Source organism: Rhinolophus sinicus, chromosome 6, assembly GCF_057876585.1.
Source record: "Rhinolophus sinicus isolate RSI-liver-muscle chromosome 6, RSI-T2T, whole genome shotgun sequence".
Taxonomy (NCBI): Eukaryota; Metazoa; Chordata; class Mammalia; order Chiroptera; family Rhinolophidae; genus Rhinolophus; species Rhinolophus sinicus.
This window is the reverse complement of record NC_142506.1, coordinates 54021485-54049105: the sequence shown is the minus strand read 5'-3', so window position 1 is coordinate 54049105 and position 27621 is coordinate 54021485. Positions and strand designations below refer to the sequence as shown.

The 27621-nt window shown below is 46.4% G+C and overlaps 1 protein-coding gene across 2 annotated transcripts in view; it reads left to right on the top strand.

Moving 5' to 3' along the window:
- Positions 1–27621, top strand: part of SMYD3 (SET and MYND domain containing 3) — a 555557-nt gene that overhangs the window by 449697 nt on the left and 78239 nt on the right. For both annotated transcript variants that reach the window (XM_019730893.3, XM_074316893.2), the window contains 2 exons: positions 12744–12831; positions 18169–18343. In XM_019730893.3, the coding sequence (XP_019586452.1) occupies positions 12744–12831; positions 18169–18343 (263 nt within the window). The remainder of the gene's footprint in view (positions 1–12743; positions 12832–18168; positions 18344–27621) is intronic.

Genomic DNA, 27621 nt, shown 5'->3' with positions numbered 1-27621 from the left:
CCCCCTTGGATGGAGTAGACCATTCCACTCTTGGGCAATGGTGATTGTGAAGTTCATTAATCTCATGAACTAAAAACTGTCTCTTTTAACTTAAATCCGAGTCAGAGTTCTGTCCCAAGGAGCGACAGAGAGTAAATAGGTTTTTCATGCCACTTACCAGTCCTCAAAGGCTTGACTATTTGAGGCAGCGTGGTGTAGCAAACAGCACTCAGACTTTCAAATTCTACAACTGGGAGCTCAAATTCACCTCCACTTTCCAGCCCCTTCAACTTGAGGATGTTACTTTACCTTTCTCAGCTGCAATCTTGTCATCTATAAATTAGGGACTGAAGTAGTTTTTACCTTATCCTTTGTTGAAATGATTACATGAGATAAAACACTTAAAGTAATTAGTACAATAAACCCTCCATGAATGTTGTTGGTGTTCAACCTACAGCTAGCCAGCTCTCTGAAACTCAGCCTTACCTGGAAAATGAGGAAAATGAGGTTGACATCCTGCCATGCTTGAGTGACCTAGTAATATGACCCAACGCTCTGCCGCCTCCCGTCCCCTGTGCCCTTGTTTTCTCCTCTGTCACCTCCTGCAGTTCCCCTCCTGCTTATCTGCTCTTGGCTGATACTTCCGTAGGCTTCAAGTTCAGGCGTCATCTCCTCCAGGACACTTTCCCTAAACCCTGGTTGGGCCAAGGGCCCTGCCTCCATGCTCCCATAACCCCAGGGTTTATCTCCCTCTTATCACATGCAATATTTAGAAATGAAATGTTTCTGTGGTTCTTTCAGCCATTGCACTGTAAGCCCCTCAAGGCTAAGGCCACGTCTTATCTGTGTCTTTGCAGTTGCAATGTTCAGCCCTAGTGTACCTTTGGGAAATGTTGGCATGTATTGAACTAAAAACAGTCTGAAGGGCACACTGTTACTTACCGTGCGGTGAACTTGGTCACTTTGTGTCTATTATAAGGAAAAAGCAGAGAACACAGGAGATGCCATTGTAGATTGAGGAGACAAGGAAGAAAATCCTACACTACTGAGCGCTTGCAGCAGATCTTAACGGTGCTGGCACGAGAAGTGACAGTGTGATCACAGAGATTAGCAGCGACGTTGGCGAAGGCAGCGAAGACCAGGCAGGTGTCCGCGGTCCTGACTGTGCATTAGAATAACCTGGGTGCTTATGGATACCTGCCCACCTGTCAGAGATCCAGCTCTCATTTGCCTACATGGGACCTGGGCGTTTGTATTTTTAAAAGCACTCCAGGTAATTCTAAACACATACTCATGGCCTCAGACTCTGCCAGCACAGAGGAGAACCAGCCCAAGAGGAGCAACAGGTCTGAGTTCGAAGGACAGTCAGAGACCTCAGTATCCCTTAAAGCACATTCCCGGGTGGATGTGGGTGGAGGGGACATGTCTGGGGTATCTGTGTGTCTGTGCATTTTTGATCGGGTTGGGGAGGGAATCAGCACTCTAGCCTCCTAGAGTGAATTAAAGCCTCTGATGTGTAAAAAGTCGGCATATCCGTAATAGTTCTGCTCCCATTGGGGATAAAAACAGGTTTTCTCTGAAGTTAAGCAACCTGAAGGTCTGTCCACTCCTGCACAGACTAAGAGGGATTTTCATATTTGTCTACTTCCAGAAAAGAAATCCTTGCATATTCTAATTGATAATGGACATTAACTAATATTGGAATCTTACTTTCAAGTAACCCAGAAAGTTACATAGTAAAACAGAAATGGTAAAGGACCACAGCCGCGGCTGCACACTTTTGAGCCACTGAGTGTGACTCAAAGAAAATGAAAACCGATCAAGAGGAAATGCTGTCATAAATGATGTGGCTGGCGTCATAGCATCTCCTGGGGCAAGAAGTATGAGAAGAGAGAATTATGCCATCTCGTACACCCTAAAATTTCATAAGGACCTCCTTAGACTTCAATACAGAGATTATATCAATACGTGTGCTATTTGGGGCAGATTTGGGATTTGATGTCACCACCATGCCATATCCCAATGTGAGGTGCCCATGACTCAGGCAACCTAGTGAGCAGCTCTTCATGAGCGGTCTTCTCTATATAGACTTGAGTCTATAGTTCCAGTTCTCCCCACTGTTTCCAGCATGCCCTGTCCCTCCTTCTCTTCCTGTGAAGTGGGGACACCTCTGATCGTCATCTGGGAATGTTTACGAAGCTCCAACAGACCTTTGTCTGGAAGGCTCTGTTAACAGTAATGCATACTTGGTTTATGAGATGGTTACAAGCGAATGGAGGTGGGGGCAGGGTGCCAAGCACGGCCAGGGCTTTTATCTCTGACATTATAAAGAGGTCCCCTGGCTGAGGGCCAGATTGGAGCTTACTGGAATATAAAATGCAGACGTGTGCTTTCTGCTGGTGGGGCGCCAGGGGTAAGCTCAGCATGCGTTCAGCCAGCACTTCACTTCCACGGGTGCAGAATTGCCAGGAAGAGCATCCAAGTCCTGGGCATAAAGTGGGGCCAAAAAGAGCAGAAGCATGGAATTTGGTCACCTCTTCTCCCAATCCCCCTCCCAGACCTTAGCAGGAGTGGTCTCCCTGCCGGGCCCTCAGCCCATGAGTGTATTCCTCCCTGGAAAGACCCACCCCCAGAACGGAGCCCTGTCTGCATGGACCGATTTACCGACTACAGAACTATTTCAGAATAATTGGAGACAAATGCAATTCTGGGCTCTCTCTGTTTGAAAATCTGACTGAGCTATTAAAGATCATTCTTCTCAAACTGGGACATACTCCTTTTGAACTTCTTGCTTGCTTGGCACATGGTCAGAGGATCTCAGTGCTGCTTTGCCCAGTGTTAGTAAGAACTGGTGAATTTGTGCAAGCCAGCTCTGAGAAGTTAGGGGAAGCTATTAGAAACTGCATTAACTAATGTTAAGGGACAGATTCTGTTGTCACATTAAATGACTTCTTTTGGTTATACTTATGACTACCTCCTAAAAAAGCACGTCTACACTTCTGTCCTGGGACACATTATGGGAATTTGTTAGTGTGGACCCCAACTAAACTATTCCCCTGGTTTGGGACCACAGATGAAATAATCGGATGTGCTTGCTTTAGCAGATAAGCAAATAGCACGTTCGCTGAGTTTGGAATGTTGCCCACCACAGTCATTATACATACAAATGTTAGAGGGAATGTGTGAATTAAATAATCATCGTCAGATTCTTGGGTTGGCAGAGCGCAGTCCTGGGTTGAATGTAGTCTTTGTTCCGTCCTCTGCATACTCTGTGTGCTCTGACTGGTGTATTTTATATGTGAGAAAACTCGGCTTGACATGGAATGAAAGTATTTGCAATTTGTTGCATAGCCACCAATTTCAAAGTCTCTCCTATGGGAATTTCAGGTCTGTCTTCATGCACAGCAGGTACCATATACGTAGGTGACTAATGGGTTGGAATGATTAGTTTCCATCTCCATGGTAACCTTAATCAAGTTCCCACCTGGAGAAGCTGAACCAGAAGGCACAGGAGGCCTCCAGGTGTCGCAGCCGGCCAGTGGCAGAGCTGGAACTGGGCTCCAGCCGATTGCCATGTCCGCGATGCTGCCTGTCACACACCTCCCGTGTGCCAGGAGCACGGCACCCACATCATGCCGTTGTTCACCCCATATGTAAGTGTCTCTGGAGAAACCACATCCAGGTTATCCTAAAACCTTCACTGTCAGAACGTTGTCCCTTAGACCTCACTCATCTGTTCTGCTGCCGTTTCAAGCATTTTCCTCTGTTTGCAGAGGAGAGTGAAAGCAGCTGCTCCTAAAGAAGGAAATATGAGATAATGGAGGTGTGGCAGGTTGGAGAGAAGGGCTGTGGTTTGGGTCTCCATGAAAACAAAAACCTGCCCTGAAACTTGGGGGGAATGCTTTATCTTCATGATGTTGCCATTAGAAAAATTTCTCCTGTGAAACCTTTGCATTTTGCCCCGTCTTAAACCTCCCACCTTGTGGTGTTTACACAACGGGATTGGCAGGACTCTGCCAGGAGTTGGGAATATGAGTTTACAGCCACAGAAACCATCCATTTGATAGTCTGTGTACAAATGTGAAGAGAATTTGCTTGAATGTGGTTTTGCAAGCTGAGCCAGCAGCCTTCTGCTTCGTAACTCCCCATTATGGGTTCTCAGTACGGGAGGAGGGCGCAAGGAAGCGTCTTCTTAAATGTCTTCATGTAATGTTCAGCTTCCTTTCTGTATCAGCCAGTCGTGCTGGTTTCTCACAAAATGCTGCATCAAAAGGATATTTTCAGTGTGTACCACGGGCGTGGTAGGCTCTCAACTGCCCCAAGTGTGTGGCTGCCAGCCATTTTTTATTTCCTTTACACTGACCTGATTTTATATAAGCAAATGAGCTTATTTCTCCAAGAAGGAGTTTAGGGATAGGAATACCCAGCAAGAGGAAGGGAAGGTGTTGAGGTTGCAGCTGGAAGAGGCCTTTGGTGGTTCTAGATGTTCTGACTTCACACACTTGAGACTGTTGTCAGTTTCCTGGAGGCCGTGAAGAGGGTATTTTCCTTTCTTCTGGCCGTTCCGTGTACATGGACATTCAACCTTGAGCTTGCACTTGGTTGCAGTGTGTGGCCTTGTGGGAATTTGTGGTTGCAGTAGAGCCCTGTTTCTGCCTGAGAAACGCAGCTCCGTGGGCCTTGGCGAGTGCTGCCAGCGGCAGTGGGAACATCAGGGTAAGTGGCAGTTCAGTGGGGCACACTGCTAGGGGCCCTGGGGGCTTCACGGGGCCTTCATTCAACGTTGGCGTTTCCTTGGACTGGGCTTGGTGCGCTCGGTTGCCCAGCTGTTCCTCAGCTGGATTCAAGGTGGCAACATGGCTGACTGATTGGAGAAGGCTTGCCAACCTGAGAAGAGGACATCTATTGTGGGGTCAGCCGGCTCAGGGTGGGGAAGGGGAAGAGGCCGGCGCTTCCGGTTCCCAAGAGGGCACACGGTTCGGAACCCTCCCTGCTGCGTCTTATTTGTGTATGTCACGTGTGGGCACTGAGAGCTCAACATGTTATGAAGGCGATTAAATAAATTACCTCGCAAAGGTCAGGGTTTTCATGGATGCACTGGGAACAGCACCCAGGTGACATCCTTTCACCCGCATGACAGTTATACCCACTGCTGCGCTCACCAGGGAACCCACCGGAAAGTGCACGAAGGACTGCGCCTGTGGAAGTCGGGCATTTGGTCTGGGTCTTGGTGGGTGGAGAGGAGTTTGTCTGGATGACTAAGTGTGTCTATGCCTTCCAGGCATAGATGGGGGGCTTGGCATAGTCGGTTCTTGATTAGCTTGTGATTCGCTTCTTAATCCATTAGGATAACATCGTTTTCCTCCCTTCCACCAACCCAAGCAAACTACAGTCAGGCCCCTGGTGGCTCCATTTCCTAGGGAGGGCACTAAAAACTCAGGCCACCATGCCATTCATGACATCAGTGCTTTTAGAAGCTGCAAAGAAAAGAGAAGGTGTACCTACTCAGAGAATTATTATCACTGAAGAAACTTGGCTTAAGGGAGGTTAAATATCTTGGGGGGGGGGGGTCACACAGCTATTGGAGCAGGGATGCAAATCCACATTTTCTGATTCTGAATCCAGTGGTCTTTTCACTAAGTTCTAATTATTGTGCACAGTTGCTTGTTAATTACTAATTAGAACATTCTGCAAGTTGAGTGTGCTTCAAGTTGAGACCATTCCTTCTTTTTTCTTCTCTCCCCAGTCCATAATGCCCGTCGGCTGGTTCGTGGTTGATATGATAATGGTGAATGCACTATTTTTAACCACTATTCTTTCACGTTATGAAAGAGCCTCTTTTCCCCTCAGGTTATATCTGAACTGCTTTCAGTTGTTTTTGCCAAAGGAGGTGGAAATTGGTTCCAGAAGAGATGTTTCTTGTGAATCATAAAGATTTTGAATGATGTTATATAGTAATCTAGTAGTCCCAGTATATTTTTCCATGCACCAGAGTACCTCATTCAAAGGCACTGCAAATTAAACTTTGTTTCCCTCCTGATTTTGAATTTCAGAACTTCCCAATCTGTCTCCTAAAGTGCACACACTGAATTTGAACCTCATGCTGCTTTACAAACAAAACAAAACAGGAAAAAAAAAAAACCTTCTCCTTCTTTTAAAACCCTAGAATTATTGAATTACTGGAAAAGTTTCTAAGTGTTCAGTAATTTTATTTCCCATCCCGTACTCATCTCTCTGCAGCGCAATCTAATTACAGTGCATAAGGATTAGATAACAGGAAGTCCTGGAAAGCAGATTGCAATGCTCCTTTTCCTTTTAATGCGAACCATCTGAAATTAGCCAGTGCAAGAGTTTCAACATCAAACACTTGTGAGCCAAGTGAACACATCTGTTTCAGTGTTCCAGATGCAAAGTACATCTGGACAGCTGCGTCTGATATCCGAACCTGGTAGAGAGAGTGGTCACTCCTCCAAGGACATGCTCCACCATTCCTGCTGGATTCCAACCTTACCCTATTGAAGAAACTCAGATTTCTAATTCTCTGTAACCACTGGCCCCTGGCAGGTATACTTCCTACCCTGAAACCCAAAGGAAGCATTTTGGGCCAATTGAATGTAATTGTGTTGAGTGGCACCCTTTTATGTAGTGGTGAGATTATCTCATATCATCTGGTACCGATTTTTTACAGTTACGGGAATGATGCTGGAGTACTGATTTATCAGCTACGTATGAGGGAACTTAGATGGCCTCACTGATTCGTTCTGGCTTAGATGAGGGCAGGCAACTGTGGGCCAAGCGAGCAGCAGGAAGCTCGGTGTGATGCTGGAGGTAGAAGCCGGGAGAGTGAACAGAGTGCACTCCCAGACAGCCGGATGCTGTGGTCAGAGAGCACGGGTCCTGAGCTAAGGCGGGGCTCTTGTGCTGGGGGACATCACATCGAGGGTCTAGACCAATATCTGGGCATTTGGCTTCCTGACACTACAGTGAGAACATACCCTTTTCCAACATACTCATCATGTGGTGATATTAGATACAAGTCAAGGCAGAGTATGGTGTGAAAAGAGTAATCTTCTATTTCCTTAGTTGACATTCTCCTTCTTGTGGAATTACAATATTTTATTCTTCTTACACTGTTACCCATGGATTATAGAAGACCACTCCTCTCTCTTTATTCATTTATTCTGTCACCAAACATTTACTGAATAACTTTCCATGCTGGCATCTGAGGCCAGTTGGGGAGACAGTAAAATAACTCACTGATGACAGCTGGTGCTAAGAGAGAGGAAGGCGGAGTGGTTATGGCGGCCGAGGAGGGTCAGCCTACCTCAGAGGGCAGAATCAGGGAAGATTCCTGGTGGAGTACATTGGAAGCTGGGTCCAAAAGAGATAAATGGGAAGAAAGGCAAAGAAGTGAATGGAAGGTGGTTTCCCAGGAAAGAGCAGGAAACTGCAGGTCCTGGCAGAATCCAAGGGGAAAGGATTCCAGTGGGAAGAGTAGGTGCAGTGGCAGCAAGAATGAGCCAGGATGGGTCAGTGAGAGGAAAGGATGGGCAAGAATGAGAAGGAAAGAACTATTGAGAGCAATGAGTTTGCACCTGGCCACGGGTGGGGAAAAGGGGAAGAGGAACGTGAGTGTCAAAGAGAGGAAAGAACTAGGAGACTCATTCTCACTGCAATCCTGAGAACAACTGGCACAGTTCTTCCTTAAATTCACTATTTCCATGTGTTTATATTTAAAATGAAGATAAGCTTTTGAAGGACTTTTCTGGAGCTGTGCACATGTGTGGTCACCAGAGTTAGAGCTAAACGGGCCCTGTGCTGCTTCAGCCTCTAGAGTGGTCAAGTGCAGGGAATGTTATGGTCATCCAGACCCACGTCTCATTTTACAGGTGAGGGAGCTAAGGCCCAGGGCCATTAAGCAAGTCAGGCCAGAGGCGCTATTGGTGTGGGATCCAGCGTGTTCTTTATTCTCTCCCTCGCCCCTCAGCAAAGTGAGCTTCCTCAGGAATCTTTCTGCTCATAGTCTAAATTCTTTTGACCACTTGTAGAACACTCAGCAATAGTACATTCAAATTTTAAAATACAGAGGGTGCCAAAAAAATGTATACACATTTTAAGAAATGTGTATTAATGTATTAAATGTGTTAAAACTGTAGTACTCAATATATACCAATCACAAAAGATGAATACAAGTCACGTGTGACTTCTGCAATGACAAGAGGTGCTCAAAGTGGTTGCCATCAGCATCCAGACACTTCTGATTATGGCAAACTACTGCTTGAGCAACATTGACCATTGTGTCCACTTGTGTATATTTTTTTGGCACCCTCGGTATGTATATGAATGTTTTCCACCTACTGAGAATAAATTTCAGGAATCACCTTCTCAAGCCCCTTTTACATAGTAAAGCTGAAATTCAAAAAGGAAAAAATTTTCCCTAAGTAACTTTGTCTTAAATGATAGCAAGTGTCTTTGATATATTTGATTAAGAAATAATGAAATAAGGACATAAAAGATGAATTTCATGCCTCAGGGACTATGCAAAAGGACACACTAATTTACACTTGCAAACTAAAAAAATTGATTTAAGTTATGTTTCCCTAAGTAGTTTCTGTTTACGTGCATATATTCTCTATATATGTATATATGTGTATGTGTATATAAAATGTTAGTTTTCTTCTTCCAGATACACACACACACACACACACACACACACACACACACGTACTCCTGAATCATCTGAATGGTCTCCCCCTGCCTGGTGTGGGGAGAAAGGAGACAGACCTCATTGTAGGGACCACTAGAAGAAGCCACGGAATGAAACAGGGAGGGTGGGGAGATAGGAGTAGAAGCGAGATGAATTGGGCACATGAGAGAGGAAACTGCCACCGTGGCGGAACCCCCCAGGGAGTTGATAGCTGTTAGGGAATGGGGCTTCATCTGGCTCCAACATAAAGTGCTCTCAAGAGCTATTGTTTCTGAATGTTTGGAAGCAATTTCAGAGCCTGCCTGCTCTTCTGGTAAGTAAAGTCTTTGGCTCAACCTAAAGAATAGCTAATCAGATTATGGTGGGGATTTAGTTGTGAATATAATTCCCATTTGAAATGGTTCTGTCTGGGGCCATGGTCTCACCCTGCGTGATGGAAGAGTCTAAGATCCGCTGTGGATTCCACGTTGGAGGATTTTGCTGCCCTTTTCCAAGAGCTGGTGCTAGGAAGATGGTAGGAGCCGTGGGTTGAAGGTATTTTGAACTTACTCTCTCACAGACATGAGTTTCACCTCAAAGCAAGCCTAGGAGAAAAACAAATTTAGATTAAACTTGAAGACAGTGGAAAGAGCCTGGGCTCTGGAGCCAGACCAACTTGGAACCTTACCTCCAACAGGTAGGGGCACAGGGACATTCGCAGCAGTTACTTATGCTTTAGGCCAGTCCCGTGCTTCATTTGTAAATTGTAGGTATTGACGCCTACAGGGATTATTGTGCGGGATCATTGAAACGCATACTGGAGACATGTAGAACATCACCAAGTAAGTGGTAGGTATCTTCTTCAGATCCTCCTATGGATGTGTAACCGAGTGTTTGTTCCTGGGCTTGGTGTGTGGGAGGCAGGATCACAGAATGAGAAAATAACCTACATTTAGCTCTGCAATGGGGAAGATACGACGTGCGCGCCAGCTACAACCCAGGAACTCTATCCACACTGGTCTCCTTGCCATTATTTCTGGAACGTTCAGGCACACTCCTGCCTCAGCACTGTGACACTTGCTGTCCCCTATCCCAGAACTCTTATCTCTTTCACCTGCTTCCGATCTTTACACTTAGATCACCTTCTCAGGGAGGCCTTCCCTGATTACCTGTTTAAAATGGAACTCCCCAAGGCCAGTGCCCCCATCCCCTGAGCTGTTGATTTGTTTTTCCCTCTGACAAATATGTATTTTACACCCATGTGTTCTCTGCCATCCCATACTCCTCTGACTGCTTCACTGTAAATACTGATTGTCAAGTTTCTTTACTGCTCTATTCTCAGTGCCTAGAACGGTGCCTAGTGGGCCCTCAGTGAGTGTTAATTGAACAGATGAGTGGTCAGATGAATTACTTTTAGGCACGGGAGGGGCACGTGCCAAGTTCCAATGCCAGAAGAACCGAAGGTGTGCTAGGCAGTGTATTAGTTTCCTGTGGCTGCTGTAACAAGTTATCACAAACTTGGTGGCTTCAAACAATGCAAATTTATTATCGTACAGTTATGTAGATCAGGAATCTGACACACATCTCACTAGGCTAACATCCAGGTCTTGGCAGGGCCGTGTTCCTCTCTGAAGGCTCCAGGAAGAATCCATTTCCTTGCCCTTTCCAGCTTTTGGAGGCTGCCTGTATCCCGTGGTCCATGGGTTCCCTCCTCTCTCTTCAGAGCGAACAATGGCAGGTTAGGTCCTTCTCGTGTCACGTCACTCTGACTTCTTCTACTTCTCTATTCCACTTTGAAGGACCCTTGTGATTCCACTGGGGCCACTTGGGTCGTCCGGGACAGTCTCCTTAATCCCACTTGCAACTTTAATTCCCCTTTGCCACGGAACCTCACGTAGTCACGGGTTCTAGGAGTTGCAGGATTGGGATGTGGACATCTTTGGGGGCGTCCATTTTTCTGCCCACCATAGAGTCTAACAATATGTGAGACACTTGCCTAGAGCCTCAGGCTTGAGCTGCCAGTAGAGAACTATAGAACGGGAAAATGTGATCATGAATGGCCATGGTTGTCAAGATTTACGATGTGGACTTGTCTGGGAGGCACTGGGAAGTTGCTAAAGGCTTTGGAGTGTGGAGATAGAACTGAGGCTGTAGGATGTGCTCGTGGTCTTAGAGCTGGGATTTGGTGGGAGATTGATATTCACCTGTTCAAAGCACTTGATTTTTATTTCCCTCTTGTAAGTACAGATAGCTATGTGCTTATTTCAAATTTCCTAAGAGAAGTAGGGTGCACTTACGGTGTCTTTTTAAAAACCACACTGATATATTACACATACGCACAACACATTTACACAGAGACCCAGAAAGCCCTGTTACACAGACACACTCACACCAGCACACACATTATCTCATACACGTACCCTCTGAGTCACCCTGTTCTTGGGGGTCTCTTTTCTGTGCATCCCCATATTTTTTTCTGCCCTGACACACCTGAGTGATATGTATTGTCCCACCAATACCATAGGCTTTACTCTGTCAGTGATTCTCACAGGCTCATTCTCCAAACCTCCCCTCATAGGCATGGAAGAATCTCCAGGGAGATGTATGTAGTTTGAAAAAGCCTGCCCTCCTCACCTTTATTTTCACCCAGCACCCATCACCCCCTCATTGGCCATGATTTGATGTAACTTCCTAGCGTGGTTCTTCTCTGACCCCCATTGAGAAGCTCATGGATATTCAACACCTGGTTTTGAGTAGTGTCTGATGAGAGTTTCTTACCCTTTGATTCGCCACTTTATGCAGCTGTCCAGTGGAACTTTCTGTGATTACAGAACTATATCGAATGCTTTCCAGTATGGTAGCCACAGCCACATATGGCTATTGACTTTTGTAGTGTGGACATACAGGAAAAATAGAGGACCTGTTTACTAAACAGGAGGACGGACATTTAATAAACGGTAACTTGTTCTTTCATTTTGTTTTGAATTGCTGTTTAAATTATTGGGAACGTCTATTGATTGAATGACTTTTTGTTTTTGCAGGAATCAAAGTTGGTTCCCCTGTATGAGTATAACTACCCATCTTTCTTTTTCCTCATTTTGACTGATAGCTCCATATTGATGAAGGTGTTATCTGTAGGTCTGCTAACAAATGATTCTTACTCCTGCCCCTTCCCCTTCCTGTCTTTTAGATATAGAGATATATCTATATTTATATATCGGCTTTATTAAAACATAATTCATATACCATACAATTCAGTCAAAGTGTACAATTTAATAGCTTTTAGTGTATTCACAGAGTTGTGGAACCATCACCACAGTCAATTTGAGAACATTTTCAGCACCCCAAAAAGAAACCACATACTCATTAGCAGTCGTTCCCCTATTCTCTCCAACCTCCCCATGCCGCCAGCCTTAGCCAGTTACTAATCTACTTTCTGTCTCTGTGGCTTTGCCTGTTGTGAGTATTTCATATTAGTGGGGTGTTTCCGAAGTGCAGCCATGTTTTTAGCAGGCATCAGCACTTCGTTTCTTTCCATTGCCCACTGCTATTCTATTGTATGGATATGCCACGTTTCAGTCATTCATCAGTTGATGGACATTTGGGTTGTAGCCACTTTTTTGCTATTATAAATAAAGCTGCTGTGAACATTTATGCACAAGTTTGTGTGTGAACATATATTTTCATTTCTCTTCGTTATCTATCTAAAGAACAGCATTGTTAAATGATGTGGTAAATCTATGTTTAACCTTTTGAGAAACTGCCAGACTGTTTTTCAGAGTGGCTGCACCATTTTATATTCCTGTCAGTAGTGTGTGAGCGTTCCAATTTTTCCACATCCTCACCAACACTTGTTATTGTCTATATTTTTGATTCTAACCATCCTAGTGGGTGTGAAGTGATACCTCATTATGGTTTTGATTTGCGTTTCCCTAATGGATAATGATGTTGGGAATCCTCCATGTGCCTGTTGGACACTTGTATATCTTCTTTGGAGGAATGTCTACTCAGATCCCGTGCCCATTTTTCAATCGAGTAATTTGTTTTCCTTTCTGTTCCTTTAATTTGGCCTCGTCAGGATGCTGACATGCTAACTGGTGATGAGCAAGTGTGGAAGGAAGTTCAAGAATCCTTGAAAAAAATTGAAGAACTGAAGGCACATTGGAGTATCCTTTTTACCTGCGGATTGAGTTCTTTTGGGACATTGGTCGGAGCCTGGTGTCAATGAAGCCAAGACCAAGGTTTGACCTCCCCAGTGAGGTTCACAGTCACAGGTTGGGTTCCTGGTCCCAGTAACAGCTTGGGTACTGGCTAGGGAAGGTGAGGCAAGGTCACCGTGACTACCTTGCCACCTTCGTGTGCAAATCAAGTGCATGGCCCAATAGTAGTAGGACAGTGAGTAGTAGTCTCTTCATAGGTAAAGGGCAACACATTTCTGGTTCTTCCTACAGCCTACATCTCTAGCAAAGAATAGCTCAGAATCCTTGCAAGTTAATTGACTCAGATCTAGAAACTTCATAATAAACCAGCCCTGACTACAGTGGCTACAGGAGTTGCTGCACCGTCCATTTTCTTGGCATAAATTTACTTGACCCTTGCCCAACATGGGTGTTAGAGGCGCAGGCCTGCCACACAGTCAAAAATCCACGTGTAGTTTAGGTCGGCCCTCTGCATACGTGGATTCCCAGCTGTGGATGGAAAATACTGGTAAGGACCCCGAGTGGGTCAAAGTTCAGCGTAAGGAGAGATCACTGTGACGGAGGTCATCTGGGAAGGCCCAGCTGATGTACGTAGGAGAGGTATCCCCAGTCACGGACAGGATTTGCACAGGCAGAGGCCGATGGGGGGGGGGGGGTGTCACATCCAGTAGAGGAGTTTACATGAGCAAAAGTGTGACAGAGGGAGACCACCGGTAAGAAGAAAGAGACCAAGACTGATAAAAAAGATTGCCAAAGGTCATTCAGATGCCTTGAGTAAATGATATCCCGGGCATGGAGAAAATTTGCCAATATTCCTTGTCAAATCTACAATATTCCTGAAAAAATTATAAAGGATAGGAGAGGTAGTTAGACAAGTGTTCCTATTTTTAAGGGTGAAATAATTAATTTCTGAAATGGATAGCCCGGTGAGGTTTTGTTTGATTGTTTTGTGTTGTTTTTAGTAGTTTGGGTAAAGAATCTAGAATTGGTTGCTAAAGGAACGGAAGAGGAAAGTGTGGCCACCAGGGTGCTGCCTGAGTTCACTGAGAATAAGCGACTCTATAGAGCTGTGACTTTCTTTGGGGAGGTTTGTAGGTTTCAGAGAGATTGGATAAAAAGTAGTCAAGAAATGTACGCTACATGCTACTCGCACGACCAGATATCTTACTCAAATGTTGAATACCTACACTGAAAAAATGATGCTAATTGGATCACCGCCACTCCAAGTGCTTGGATTCTGTATCTTAAGTGAAAATGTAGAGCACAGGCTCATCAGATTCCTGAAGGTGTATAGAGGGGGAGTAGGCAGACGTCGGATGATAGGATCAAGAGTTCAAAGGATCCCTGAAGGCTTGAAAGGTTCCTGAGTCTAAAAACAGCAAATTCAACAAGAGTGTATAGAAACACCTTCTATTTGGGTTCAAAAGTTTAAGTGTATAAATATGCATAAAGGTTAGCAGCAGAACACTTGAAAGAATTTAAGGGTTCTAGTAAACAGAAAAATTGACTAAAATTTAAGAGTATGCTATACCCCTCCTCCCCAGAAGACCACTATGATCTTGCAGAATAGTAGAAATAGAGAATAGAAAATGAGAAAGGTGGTAGTATTAGTCTGATCATATCTGGAATTTTCTATCCAGTTTGGGGTAGGACATTTTAAGAGGTATATAGAAAAACCAAAATAAGTTTTGAGAAGTGGATCCAGGATCAAAATGGAATGTGACACCTGTCTAGAGACAGGATGGGGGTGTCAGGAAAATAGTCAAATGTGGGAGCAAGAGAGCTATTCTCGGGCCCAAAGAGCTGTTACACTGCAGACGAGTAGATTTGTTCTGTGTAGTCCCAGCAGTGGAATTCGGGCCCGTGGAGGACCTGGCTACATTCACTCTCCGTTGGACAAGGCTTTACTGAAAACGGGCTCTGTCACGTGTCTTACTGGTTGTAACCCACCTTAGGTCCAGGCAGGATTAAGAAGACAGAGCCTTGCCCTCACACCTCTCACACATATGTCATAAACACATCAATTAATATGTATTTTGTTAAAATACAGGCATAGCCTGTCTTACTGCACTTCGCTTTATTGCACAGATGTTGCATTTTGTACAAGTTGAAGGCAGGACCCTCCACCAGCACAGAGATTCCGCTACGCTTCGTTCCGGTGGTCTGGCACCGAAGCCGCAATACCCCCGAGACCTGCGTGTGTGTGTCTGAGGGGCATCGAGGGCACGGCAGTCAGCTTTGGGAGGTTAAAGAAGGTGTCACAGAGGAGGTGACAACTGAGTTCTCACTGGGAGGATTAGTAGGAGGTCACCAGGCAAACCCAGTGAAGGAGGGGAAGAAGGTCATCGGAGGGAGGGGCCAGGTGAGACGCACGTGATGGGGAACAGCGTGCTGCTCAGAAATTCCCTGTTGTTCAGAATGAGGGGAAGGGGACATGGAAAGGCCTTAAATCCCATGCACAGGAGATGAATTTTATAGGCCAGAGGGGACTGTGGGCGGATTTTAAGCAGGAGACTAATATGATTAGGTGAGGAGAAGCCCCTCGGTCTGACAGTCTGAGTCTCAAGGAGCTGATTATTTCCCAGGCGAATTCACTTTGTTCCCCTTTCTCTTTTCCCCTAATCCTCTCATGGTCATTTGAAAGTTTTCAGGAAGAAAGGTATCTGTTCTGTCTATTGACAATCTCTTCTCTTCAGGTGGGCTCTGCTTAGGTCCGGAGCTCACGTCCTCACTGGAGCAGAATGCCTGGTAATGAACACCAGGCCAGTGCCAGTGACTGAATTTGTGAGCAAATACCTGTCGGCATCGGCTTGGGGAAAAGCCTCTTAGTTAAAATTATTCATCTTTTTGCTCACTGGGGTGTTTTACAGGAAAGGTTTGCCTTGTTTGCCAGGAGACAGTTGCCAACATTGCAAAGGGAAATTGGCATGCAGTCCCTTCCAGCTTGCTGGGGTGGATAAAGCAGGTGTATTCCTATCGGGGCCGGAGCATATCTCATCTGGCTTTTGCTTCTAAGGCTTGTCACTTCAAACCTCTTTAAAATGAGTTGGAGCGTATCTAACTGAATAGGCAAATCATAATGGAGGTCAAACAACACGATGTTAGAATAAGGTGCAAAGTCTTCCCACAGAAATGTCTAGTGTTGTGCAAGAGACAGTCATTCTTCCTGACAGTGCGTCAAATATCTAATCCTGGAATGAAAAGCCACAGAGGTTAGCCCTGCAGACTGTTACAAAATCAGCGTGTTGCCTAAGGTACCACCTCCCCCAACCTCTGGGGGATGCATTCAGCAGACTTTAAACATACATGTCAGATGAATACAAAAGAAAGTTGCCAACTCCCTTTTCTTCCATAATTGCACCTCTTCTGAGACCAGATTCGGCTCCTCTGACACAGGACTCATCCTAAAATTAGAGAGTGTAACGTATGGGGAGTGTGATGCATAGGCCCTCAGACACACGTGGTGGTGCTTGAAATTCTAACCAGGGAAGTCATGCCTTTGGCGTAAGGTGTTGTGCCTCCAGGAGGCCCCCACTGAAAGAAAAATACATTTCCTGGGAGGGTTAATAAAGATATTAGCCCCCACTCACATAAGGGGCTTGATTGGTTTATCAGGCATTTACTAATGTTTTGGAAAGCGGTGTCCCGAGAGGATGGAAGCTAGAGGGGGTAGATTTTGCTGGAGGAAGGGATTAGGAGCCTTGAAACATACTCTCTGTTCAGGGCGGGGCTCGCACGTGAGCACCCGGATGAAGAGGGCTTTGAGTTGGGAAGTTGGGGGGGCAGGAAAGCACTGGATAGTGAAGAGACTGGATTGTGTGGGAGTGGGGAGGGATGTGGGGGGATGGAAGAAATTTGATCAAACTTGGTCCACTGAACCATTTTCCTTAAGCCCAGTCACGCTCAGGGTCATGACACAGTAAAGGAAGGAGAAAGGCACTAGTGTTTGTGTCCTGTGTATTTTGTGTGTGACACTAAAGTTTTCTCCCTATGTCCCTGGCACCCGGAACTCCGCCTGGCTCACGAGAGAGCACAAAAATAATGGTTTACATAGGGTATCTTATTTAATTCTTACAGTGACATTAGGCATCTTTATTTCTGGCCTACCTCAAAGCACTTAGGTGACTTAATTGCTTAGAACCTCAAATCAGACAAATGGCAGGACTAGCTTAGATTTAAGTCCAGCTTTATCTACAAAGGCGATGCCATTTCTGCTACATCTGAAATCTGCCAATCTTCCTCCCTAGAGGAATTCCAACATATGAAAGCAGGTGAATTTGAAGCTGCGCAGGTCGAAGGTGGGGGAGGGGTGGGAGAAGGGCCAGCCCCTCCAGCATCCTCCTCGGCTGCCACCTCACCGAACACAGCAGCACAGGAAAGAAACCATGTGATGTCCCCCGCACTCCTGCTTCCACTGTGCTCCCGAGGGCATTCACCTCAAAGGGATTCGAGGTGCACCCCGTACCCCGTGTCCTCCGTCTTCGAGCTGCCTCTAGAAGAGGGCAGGTAATAACAGTGAGCTCACACCAAGGTTCCTCGCGTGTCAGTTATGGACAAATGATTAATGAGAAAGTCACAGGTTCTCAGAGTGGATGTTGGGTCTTCTCACCATCCTTTCGAAAGCATCATTTCCCCCTGCCCACAATTTATGTGCATAAGCCATGTGCTTAAAATAGCTTCTATTTTGGGGGGTTTGAAATAAGCTTACCTTTTTTCAGTTAAATATAGGCTTGGGTCACTTGTACTGCATAATCAAAAACCTTAAATGTGAGATCCAGTGGAAATGAATTTCAGATTGCTTCCCTTAGTGTGTGCCCGTCGATTGTGTGTTGGCTTGCACGTATGCCCAAGCTTCAAATGGCACAGAAGCAGCAACGAGCTCTTCCTTTTTAAAAAGGAATCTTGTTTCAGATCAGGTTTGCAGCAGAAGCTAACAAGGGAAACAGTTGGAGACTGAACTAACTTCCTCTTTAGTTCGGTTTAGTAAAGAGCAGCATTCATTTCGTGACCGGGAGCAGAGAAAACAGGAGTGGGAAGAAAGAATAGTTCTTTGGCCTCTTAATTCCCCAAAGCGCAGGCTTGGCTAGAAGGTGGTTTGTTGATGTAAATAGAATTTACTTCTCCGAGGTGCCACTTACGCGTTTCTGTCTCTCAAGTGTGTTTTCAGGCAGCTCTTCTGCGCAAAACAACAGGTTCCTCCTTCCGTCCTGTGCCTGGGAGCTCTCCAGCCTCTTAGAGAATCCCGTTTTCCATTTGTGTTCTTCTTGGTGAAGACAATGAATCCTTAACTAGGGCGAATAACAGAGTGGGAACAGGTCCTGGCCATGTGCCAGAAGATCATAAACCGCAATTCTGCTCGGCTCCCTGACATGAACATCTATCAGCTGCGGGTGCTGGACTGCGCCATGGACGCCTGCATCAACCTCGGGCTTTTAGAGGAGGCGCTGTTCTACGGTATTCGGACCATGGAGCCGTACAGGTAAGGAGAGGGCTGAGCCAAGGCGCCGGCGACGGGCGGCCCTCGGGAAGTCCTCTGGTTAGGACTTTTTAGCGAGTGTTCCCACCTGCTCCTCAGTCAGTGTGTGAAGCCAAACCTTGCTGTGTTCACTCCTTTGCACGTTCATGGCTGCATTCATTCGCCGTTGGCAAAGCTCCTTCCGTGTGCCAGGCACGGTGCGTATGCATAAACTAATGAGAGGCTGTCTTTATGTGGAGACGATGGTTGCAAGACGGGGTGCCGCAGGCAGTGACAGAAACAAGCACAGAGTTCTGGGGGAGACGGAGAGGCACACAAGTCAGACCTAGCTTGGGGAGGCTGTGTCATTAGCCTCTGCTGGTCCAGGTGAGGGTGGCTGGTGTGGCGCCCCAATCTGGCTGACAGGAGTGATGGTCTCTGCCATTTATCGGGGTTTTATGGGTAAAACACTCGAATCATTTGACCTCATGCCACCTTCTGACCCAAGCAGGAGAGCGGAGAGACAGCCCTGCTCAAACATGTCATTGAGGCAGGTGAAGGAACTATTGGTAATTAATTCTTTCTTGTTTGGCCTCAGAACCTCTAGACTAGTGGCTGTTTTGTCCCTATATCTTCTTGTAACTAAGCGGAGCTTAGGCGAAGTCTGGTGCTGAGGGTTTGATGCTGGTGGGTGTGGGGCCCTGGTTTGCAGGGGGCTAACCTCCTAAGTTTGGTGGTGAAGACAGATGAGTCCAAGGGAAAGGGCACAGAGACATATGTCCCATCATCTGAGGTTGGAATAACAATTTCCAGCACAGAACAAGGTCACTGCTGGGAAGGTTCCCACAAGTATCTGGGACCCAGGGAAGGTAGAGGAGGTCCCTGGAGCACAGGGGCATTGTGGGTAGCTCTGAAGACCATACAGACATGATGTCAGCCCTTAGGGGCTAAGCAGAGGGAAAATCCAGGTCTAAACCTATGCATTGTGGGACAGTACGCAGGGGGTGGTTCTACATGAAGGAGGGGAGGGAGGCAGAGCCCAGCGCACTGCCTGTTCACTGTTGAGGAAGAGCCTCAGGAGACAACTGAGAGTGGCGGGGGGGTGGGGGGGCGGTTACCAGGATCAACATCTTAAGAACAGAAGCACATCTAGAGTCCAGGATATCAGTTCAGGCAAAGGTAGGAAGCTGGAAGTGAGATACTTGGCCAGGAAGCCGGGCGTGTGCCAGGAGCGTAGAGCAGGCAGAGGAGGCACAAGCTCGCAGAGACCCCACCAGCCAGGCGGACGACACAGGTTTGTAGGCCAGGATGGCACCAGGATGACCCCAAGGGAGTTTTCAAAACTTCCAGAGGTGGTTTCTTCCACTGCCTTGTGGTTGAACAGCTTTGGAACCCAGACTGTGAGTCAGCTTTAATCAAACTTGTAAGAGATTGCCTTGAGGGCTGAGACTGAAGACTTTCCCATGAGCGTGAAACGTGTTTTCAGTATGATGAATCTGTGGCTTCTCAGAAAATATGAACGGAACACAAAGAGATAAGGCTTCGTTCTCTGAGGCTCAGTGTTGCAATGAGAGGCACGGCGGGGGTTACCTCTCTGAACTCCAGGGCTTGGTCTCGGGAAGCCAAAGCGCAGGCTGCTGGGTGAGTGACGGACTCCAGCCAGGAGATGCAGACCGAGAAAGGGCTCCTGTCCCCAGGCCTCCCCAGCGCCCCCAGCCCAACTGCTGGATAGTGCTGGGCACGGGCGACCCTCCCTGCCCCGTCCCTCCCCTTCCATTAACATCCAGGCAGCCTTCTGAGCACAGAGACTTTATGTTGGGCCACACGCCTTCGAGGCTGCTGCTTCTGCACAGATTTTTGAATCCTCTTTTCCCCACATCTACCGTGTTTCCCCGAATATAAGACCTAGCCGGGCCGTCAGATCTAATGCCTCTTTTGGAGCAAAAATTAATATAAGACCCAGTCTTATTTTAATATAAAACCCTATCTTATGTAATATAATATAATATAAGACTGGGTCTTATATAATATATAATATAATAATACAACACAATACAATACAATACTGGGTATAATATAATATAAGACCAGGTCTTATATAAATTTTTGCTCCAAAAGACGCATTAGAGCTGATGGTCCGGCCGGATCTTATTTTCGGGGAAACACGGTACCAAGCACAGCTTCTTTGAAGGCCTAACTTACCTACCTCTTAATTAAATGGACGTTTTACTGACTTAAACCTCAGTCGAACAAAGAGGACTTTCTTGTGAGCATGGCCATGTCCACCAGAATATACTCCACGTTGCTTGGAATACATTTTCCCGGCGTTTGGCAGGTCACAATCTCTCTATAAATGAACACTCTATTCTGACACTTGGTGACAAATTTGCAAGCCTCCCTCGTTGCTCTTCCCTGGAGCTTGTTAAGGGACTGCTCTGCAGTGTTCTATAGTTCAGGAAATCCAGTCTGCATTGAGCCACTTCAATTGAGTGAGATCTGAACCGTTCACTTTCAAAGGTGCAGTAGAGGAAAGGGCTGTCCATAATCCAGAACCAACAAAGAGAAATGAAAGGGGCGGATGCTGTCATACTTTGCTTTTTTGCCCCTGTATCTCAGACAAAAGTAAAAATAAGGAACAACTGGGTCAGATGCCCTGCAAGCCCTTTAGTAATCTAGAATGTGAGGCAGGAATCTGGAAGTTGGCAGGGTTTTTTGCCCCCCAAGTATGCATGAGGGAATTCTCACGGTGGGCACTTAGCCGTCTACACGGTCTCCCTGCAAAATGTTCTGGGTGGGCTTCTTGCTCATCGTTAGCCAAGGACATGGGCAGTTAACTAGGCCGAGTTACCAAGAGTTGACTGGATTGCCATCTGCTGTAACAGTTTCACAATGTTAATATACTGTTTGCAATAGTCAGGTTGAGGTCAAGTCTCTAGTGGTGATTTTGTCCCTCCTGACCTTGGCTAAATTTGAACTGCTGACCTTGGAGGAAAAAGTGTCTACGTTCCATTTTTATCAAAATTGCTGCATTGCCCTCAGCTCCCCTCTTGCTACTCTGTCATTCATTTTTATTTAGTAGAAGTTCTTTTTATGATGTAACACAAAATTAAGTTCCTTGTGTTTCATAAAGTGAGTTGGAATTAATTCTCATACGACAAATTTATCTTAGCTCATAATGTTTCTTCTGGGAGTGTCTGTGTATATTTCTGTGATTATATACATAGTCACTCTCCCTTAGCATTATAAACATTAAACAGAATGAGAACAATTTGAAAGTATTTCATAAATTTTATTTAAATATGTAATTCAGTCAAATGTTAACCATAAGATGAACTGGGTTCCAAAAGTTGGTTTTGGTTTTTATAAATTTTATTGAGGAATATTGGGGAACAGTGTGTTTCTCCAGGGCCCATCAGCTCCAAGTCGTTGTCCTTCAATCTAATTGTGGAGGGCGCAGCTCAGCTCCAAGTCCAGTCACTGTTTTCAATCTTTGGTTGCTGGGGACACAGCCCACCATCCCACGTGGGAATTGAACCAGCAACGTTGTTGAGAGCTCACGCTCTAACCAACTCAGCCATCCGGCTGCCCCTCTGGAAGCTCAGCGGCAGCTCGTTGCCTTCATTGTTGTTGTGGAGGGTGCAGCTCACTGGCCCATGTGGGGATTGAACCGGCAGCCCTGTTGTTCAGAGCTCGTGCTGTAACCAACTAAGCTGTCCCCCAAAAGTTAGTCTTGCCAGTGGTAGTTTAGAACCTGGAAAGCATCTTCCTATTGAAGAATGTGTTACAGATTATGGTGAGGTTGCCAGCTAGCCATAGTATCAGTAATGTATGCTATAAATTTGAAAAAGAAAAAATAAAGAGAAAGAAATACATAAACACAATTGAACATAGTTTTAAAATTGATTTAAATTATGTTGAATACAAATTAAACTCGATCTTCCCTAGAAACCAGAGACTGATATGGAGAAACAGAGTCTTTTTAAGCCTTGAAGGGGACTTGCAGTAGATTCACACATGTTCTGTTAACTTAATTTTTGTTGTAAGAATAGTACTTCCAGGAAAAGCCATCTTCAAAAGATCACAAAGATAAAAACTACCCTTATTGCCCCAACTCTTGTCCCACTCCCTAAAACTAACCTTGGTGGTAACTTTCTTTGCTGAAATTTTCAGTGTACGTCCTTACAATTCCATTCAGAATACACTTCCATAATCCTTTACAGACCCCATTCTTTTTTTATTCTCTGTTTTCGCAGCTATCTTCACACTGTCGAAGACTCTCCTTGACCCTCAAAACGGTTCACATGGGCTCTCCCCATTTTCCTCCTTTTCTTTCTTTCTGTTTCTCCTTCTATTTTGTTTGTCTTGAGGACAGACTCATTTCCAACCTTCATCTGTTAAATATGCCTGGTCAGGTGGTGGGAGGGGAAGCAGGAGATGAGATGGATAAAAGGGAAGGAGAAGCCAAGATTTCAGAGACAAGAGAAAAACAGGATCACTCTCTAGCCCGCGTTCTGTAACTTGCTTACTCACTTTACAACAAAGCGTGGACCTCTGTCCAGATCAGCTCCTGAATATCTGCCTCATTCTTTGTGACAGATGCATGGTGTTTCCTCTCATGAATACACCAGCATTTGTAGATCAGTCCTCGTTGTTTCCCTTTACCTTTAAGACAATGTTCTGGTTAACACCCACCCGCTGGTGTCTCTGTGTACTGATGTGACTGAATCCAGAGGGGAAATCCATATGATAAATTTCTAATTGCTAACTTGCCGCATCAAAAGTTCCTTTTAAATGTAGATAACTATCACCAAATTGTGTGCGCCGTCCACCAAAATGTCGGTTTTCTCAGGAGAATTGGGAATGGATGGCATGATGTTTATCATGTCTGATCGCAATCCTTTCACAATATGCAGGGCCTTCTCCTTGTCTTTGAGCAAAGCCTGCTCTTACAGGGTGAGAGTTGCTGGTATTGATTTTGTGGTCTACAAATAGCATATCTGTGGTGACGGGGATGACATTTTTGTGACTTACCTGGGAAAGAGACAGAAGAACAAGAACGAGGAAGGGCCCTAAACTGGTGTGTGTGTGACGGCACCATGATCAGAGCGAGAGGAGAGTTTTCTGTGCTTTGTTGTTAGAGAAAAAAAAAATGGTCGAAAGGGTGGAAGTAAAACGCAGCTGGTCGTTTGTGTACATGACATGTTTACAACTCCGGTGTCTGTAACTCAGAGATTGCCAGTAATTACATAGCAGCCATATCAGTTTTCATTTTGTCAGTAATTTTTCAGCTTTTCCCTCAGAAGCTTTGGCAGATGCGTTGATAAAATGTAAGGTTTCATCGCAGCAGTACCTTCCACTGCTGTGTTCAAGCTGGCTTTTCCTCTGAAGACGTACAGTTGCTCCTATGTCATCCATCCATGTGACTACGCAGTGCAGGAGCCAGCAGAGCTTCCAGTGGGGATGCCTGGGAGAATGTGGGGTGCAATCATTCACCCAACACCTCCCTGGGCTTGCCTCCTCCCAGTCCCTCATCTGTCTGCGTCACACAGGTGTTAGGTTGCTGGGGGCAGTTTCCCTGTCAATGGAGCTCATCCCTGGAGGTAAGGCTCCTGGGCTGTTGTATCTAGTGTAGAACTTTCCTCCGTCACCCTCACAGAGTAGGACCTAGAGAATAAATCAGAGCCACTCCTCCCCCCAGGAGGGGAACTGAGTACGTGCACTTTTTCAGTCAGTGTTCTGCTTACCTTCCCTGTTGTTCTGCCACCTTCCATGGTGAGCTTTACGGAATCATTTCACTAGGGGATGAACAAATGTTCCATGTCTGCTTACTGATGTGGACAATAATCCCATGGACACATAATCATTTTTTTTCCACATTGTAAATTTTCAATTAAAGGATCTGATGGCCGAACCCCTGTACAAGATGTTGAGCTCTGTGTATGTCTGCGGAAAATTACCTGGTATATCGAATCAAGGCCCCTTTTGCCTTGCCGCCTCTTCTGTGCGATTGATTTCTTAGCCGCAGCCCCGCCAGTTGACACTGGGGCAGCGACCACTTGCCCGGCAGTGGGGAGGAGGGGCCCATCAAGGCCCAGACACTTTTAATTTAACCTTTTTATTACCAGGCCATTTAATTTAATTCCAAAGGGCCCTCTTCATTCTGAATCTAGAAATATAACAAAATGACATATAAAGAAGAAGGCGAAGGAGAGAAAGGGGAAACGGAGGAAGAGGAAGCAAGAGAGGGAGGAGATGAGCCCAGTGACAGCGACCACAGATCAGGTGCCTGTTTATGAAACACTGACGTGAGCTCACAGCTAATCACGTCTCACAGGCAGGATCACCCAGAGCTCAGACGAGGCTTTTGCTCGGAGGGTAATGGGAGTAGATGAACCATTTCTCTGACTGCACTTTGCTGGGAAGCAGAGAAATGAAACAGCCCCTGCTTCTGTGATCTGCTCCTCCAAAAGTACCCTGACTTTCCTTTCGCCCCCACCACCTTCCTGGAGATGCCACCTCACCTGTATGTTTGGGGAAAGACATATTTACTGGCCAGCTATGCTGGGGGGTTCCAGCCCTGAGCCCACTAGTTGCACGAGAATGACCCAGCCTGTGGCCTCAGTTCCGGAACAGAAACCAAGGCCAGTGTGCATGGAACTCGCCAAAGGCTCTGAGAGAGGAGGCAGGCAGCCATGGCCTCCCCGTCCTTCCGAGTACAGCAGCTCTCCTGCCCACTGCTGCCACCTCAGGCCTCTGGCACTTGATTCAGGTTCCCACAGAGCTTTGGCTGCCAGCAGGCTTCACAGGCCAAGCTTCAGTTCAAGTTGGCCATTTCCCATGGGACACAAGAAGATTGGGTGCTTCTACTGGGAAGAAGAGGGGGACCCACGCCTCACCTCCAACATGCTGCACATGGCAGGACATGCGTGAAGCCTGTGCTTTCTGTCATGGCCTGGGCACACAACACTGTGGTGTGGTCTCCCCTGGCTTCTGGACGGCTCCTACCCAACCATGTTTCAGAGGACACCACCTTCAGCTTCACTCTGGCTCACGTTGTTGAAATGTTCTCCTGAACTATCTTTCACCAAGCCCCTCTGTGCCAGGAGTACGAGATAAAGATATAGCCACTTTCTCCTCAGGCAAAAAATTAAACTGCTTGCTCCTTCTCCTGACCTATGATGGGGACACCTGCTGTGCAGCTGTCCCCCTACCCCCGGTCTGTGGGTGCTTCTATGTGAACCCCGGTGGGTATGAGTCTTTAGGAAATCAGAGAGCTGCAGAAACCTCGATCCCCAGTGTCCTTAAACACTTAGCTATCTTAATTATAAGACAATACCTAGAATAGAGCGTCAGCCCTGAGAGATAATCTGGGCACTTTCAGGTCCTTCATCCCCATCTATAACTGACCAGGTGGTGAAGCATCAACAAAAATTGTATAAATATATGCAGTGACATTTCTGAGTGCCCCAGGCCCATGGGGGTGGTGCTGACAAAGCCTGCAGCTGGACAGTCTGGCTAGAGTGACCTGTGACACGTGACACCACTTTGTTTCACGTTTCAGATCTACCCGGACCTCCCATCCTCTCTTGGGGCAAGGATGCCAGTTCCTCTTTTCCCCAAACCCCACAGCCATGGGTCACTGTGTCCATTCCCACATCTTCCTTGGCTCTTGAGCCCCCAGGCGAGGCCAGCACCCAGGAAGCACACACCTTTTCTCTGTCATCATTAGACAGTGAATATCAGAGCTTCTAACTTCAAATCAGGACTACTAATCCTGCATGACTGCCGCCTTCCAGGGAACTTGAACACAGACTAAGAACTAAAGCAGAGTCCACACGCCTGGAGGCATCCCCTTTGGCCCACGGCACATTCATGGGATGTAGTTACCCTTGCACATAAGTGATACTATCTTTAGGATGGAAAGAACATCTCTGAACAGAGCCCCATGTACACACCTCTGGCATAAAGCTCTTTGGGCCAAAAGAAGGGTCTGTCTCCATGGACTGCCTCCCACACAGCTGCCAGCTTGGGCTACCTGCTCGATTATATTGGCATTTGTATTAAAAAGCATTGTTAAAGGCCCGTCCAGGTTCATATTCACATATCTACTAGGAAGAACCTGCGCAGACAGAGGTCCAAGGTCTGGTACCCGGATCAGCCTATTGCCCGTGGCCTGGCCGTCTGACTCACCTGGTCTGTACACACTACTGACCTCTGCTGGAAGCCGGAGGACCCACCCCCTGAGCGCCTTCAAACTAATCAGGAGTCCTCAAACCTTTATTATAAAGCATGTGTAAAATATCTATCTGACACCACTTTTCTCCATTTGTCTTTCACCAAATCCTGCTCCCTCTCACCCTCCAAGCCCCTCCTTTAACACTCAAGCTTTCAGTGAAGGACCATTTCTCTGAGAGGTGCCAGACTGCCGTGGCCACACTCAGTCCGCTGGAAAAGGTTTAGACCAGGAGAAAGGCCACTAGCGTCTGCCTTCCACCTTTGGCTAACTCCCTAGTTAAGCTTTTCCTCCAAGAAAACCTGAAGGGACCTGATCCCTGTGCCTCTCTCGGTGGCAGTGTCCAAGGAAACCGAAAGTTCCCACCTATAGCTTTCACCCACTTCACAGATGCTCACGCTCCATCAACTCTTCCTTTTCCTCAGCTCTGATGCTTCCGGTGCTGATGGGAGGAGCTGCCTTCAAAACCCACCTGTTTCCGGTCTGGGCCTAGGAAAGCTTTCATCCTGGCTCCTAGACTTTCTCTCTGCCCATTGCAAACCCTCTGTTGCTTCCCGTCTTTACCTGGGACAAGAATACCAATACCCTTTGCCCCCAAATCCCACAGCCATTGGACCAAGCCCATCCGTTCCAACACCCACACCCACCTTAACTCTTGAGATGCCAGGCCACAGGAAATGACCTTTCTTCCGCCGTGTCTGCCTGGTTCCCATTAAACAACCTCCCTGTGAGCAAGATGAAAGCCACACGCCTCCCTGGGACGAGGTCACCCGCCCAGGATACCCCTTAGTCTTCTGTGTTCACCAGTGCACGTATGAGCAATGCACGTGCTCTGAGAGATGGTCGTCCATCTCCCTGTTTTGTGAAAGCATTTCCAAAACAAAATCATGCCCGTTGTAGCTTACTTTTTTTCTTTTAAACTTTCACAAGCCATCTCTTGAACACTTTGACTTTACCGATAGACCTTTAGTTGCTTATTACAACAAATTGTACCCTAAGCAGCTGGATATCAAATCCTAGGGAATGTTTTGGGATGCAGTGACTTCCTCCTGTTGAGGCCATCTCTTGC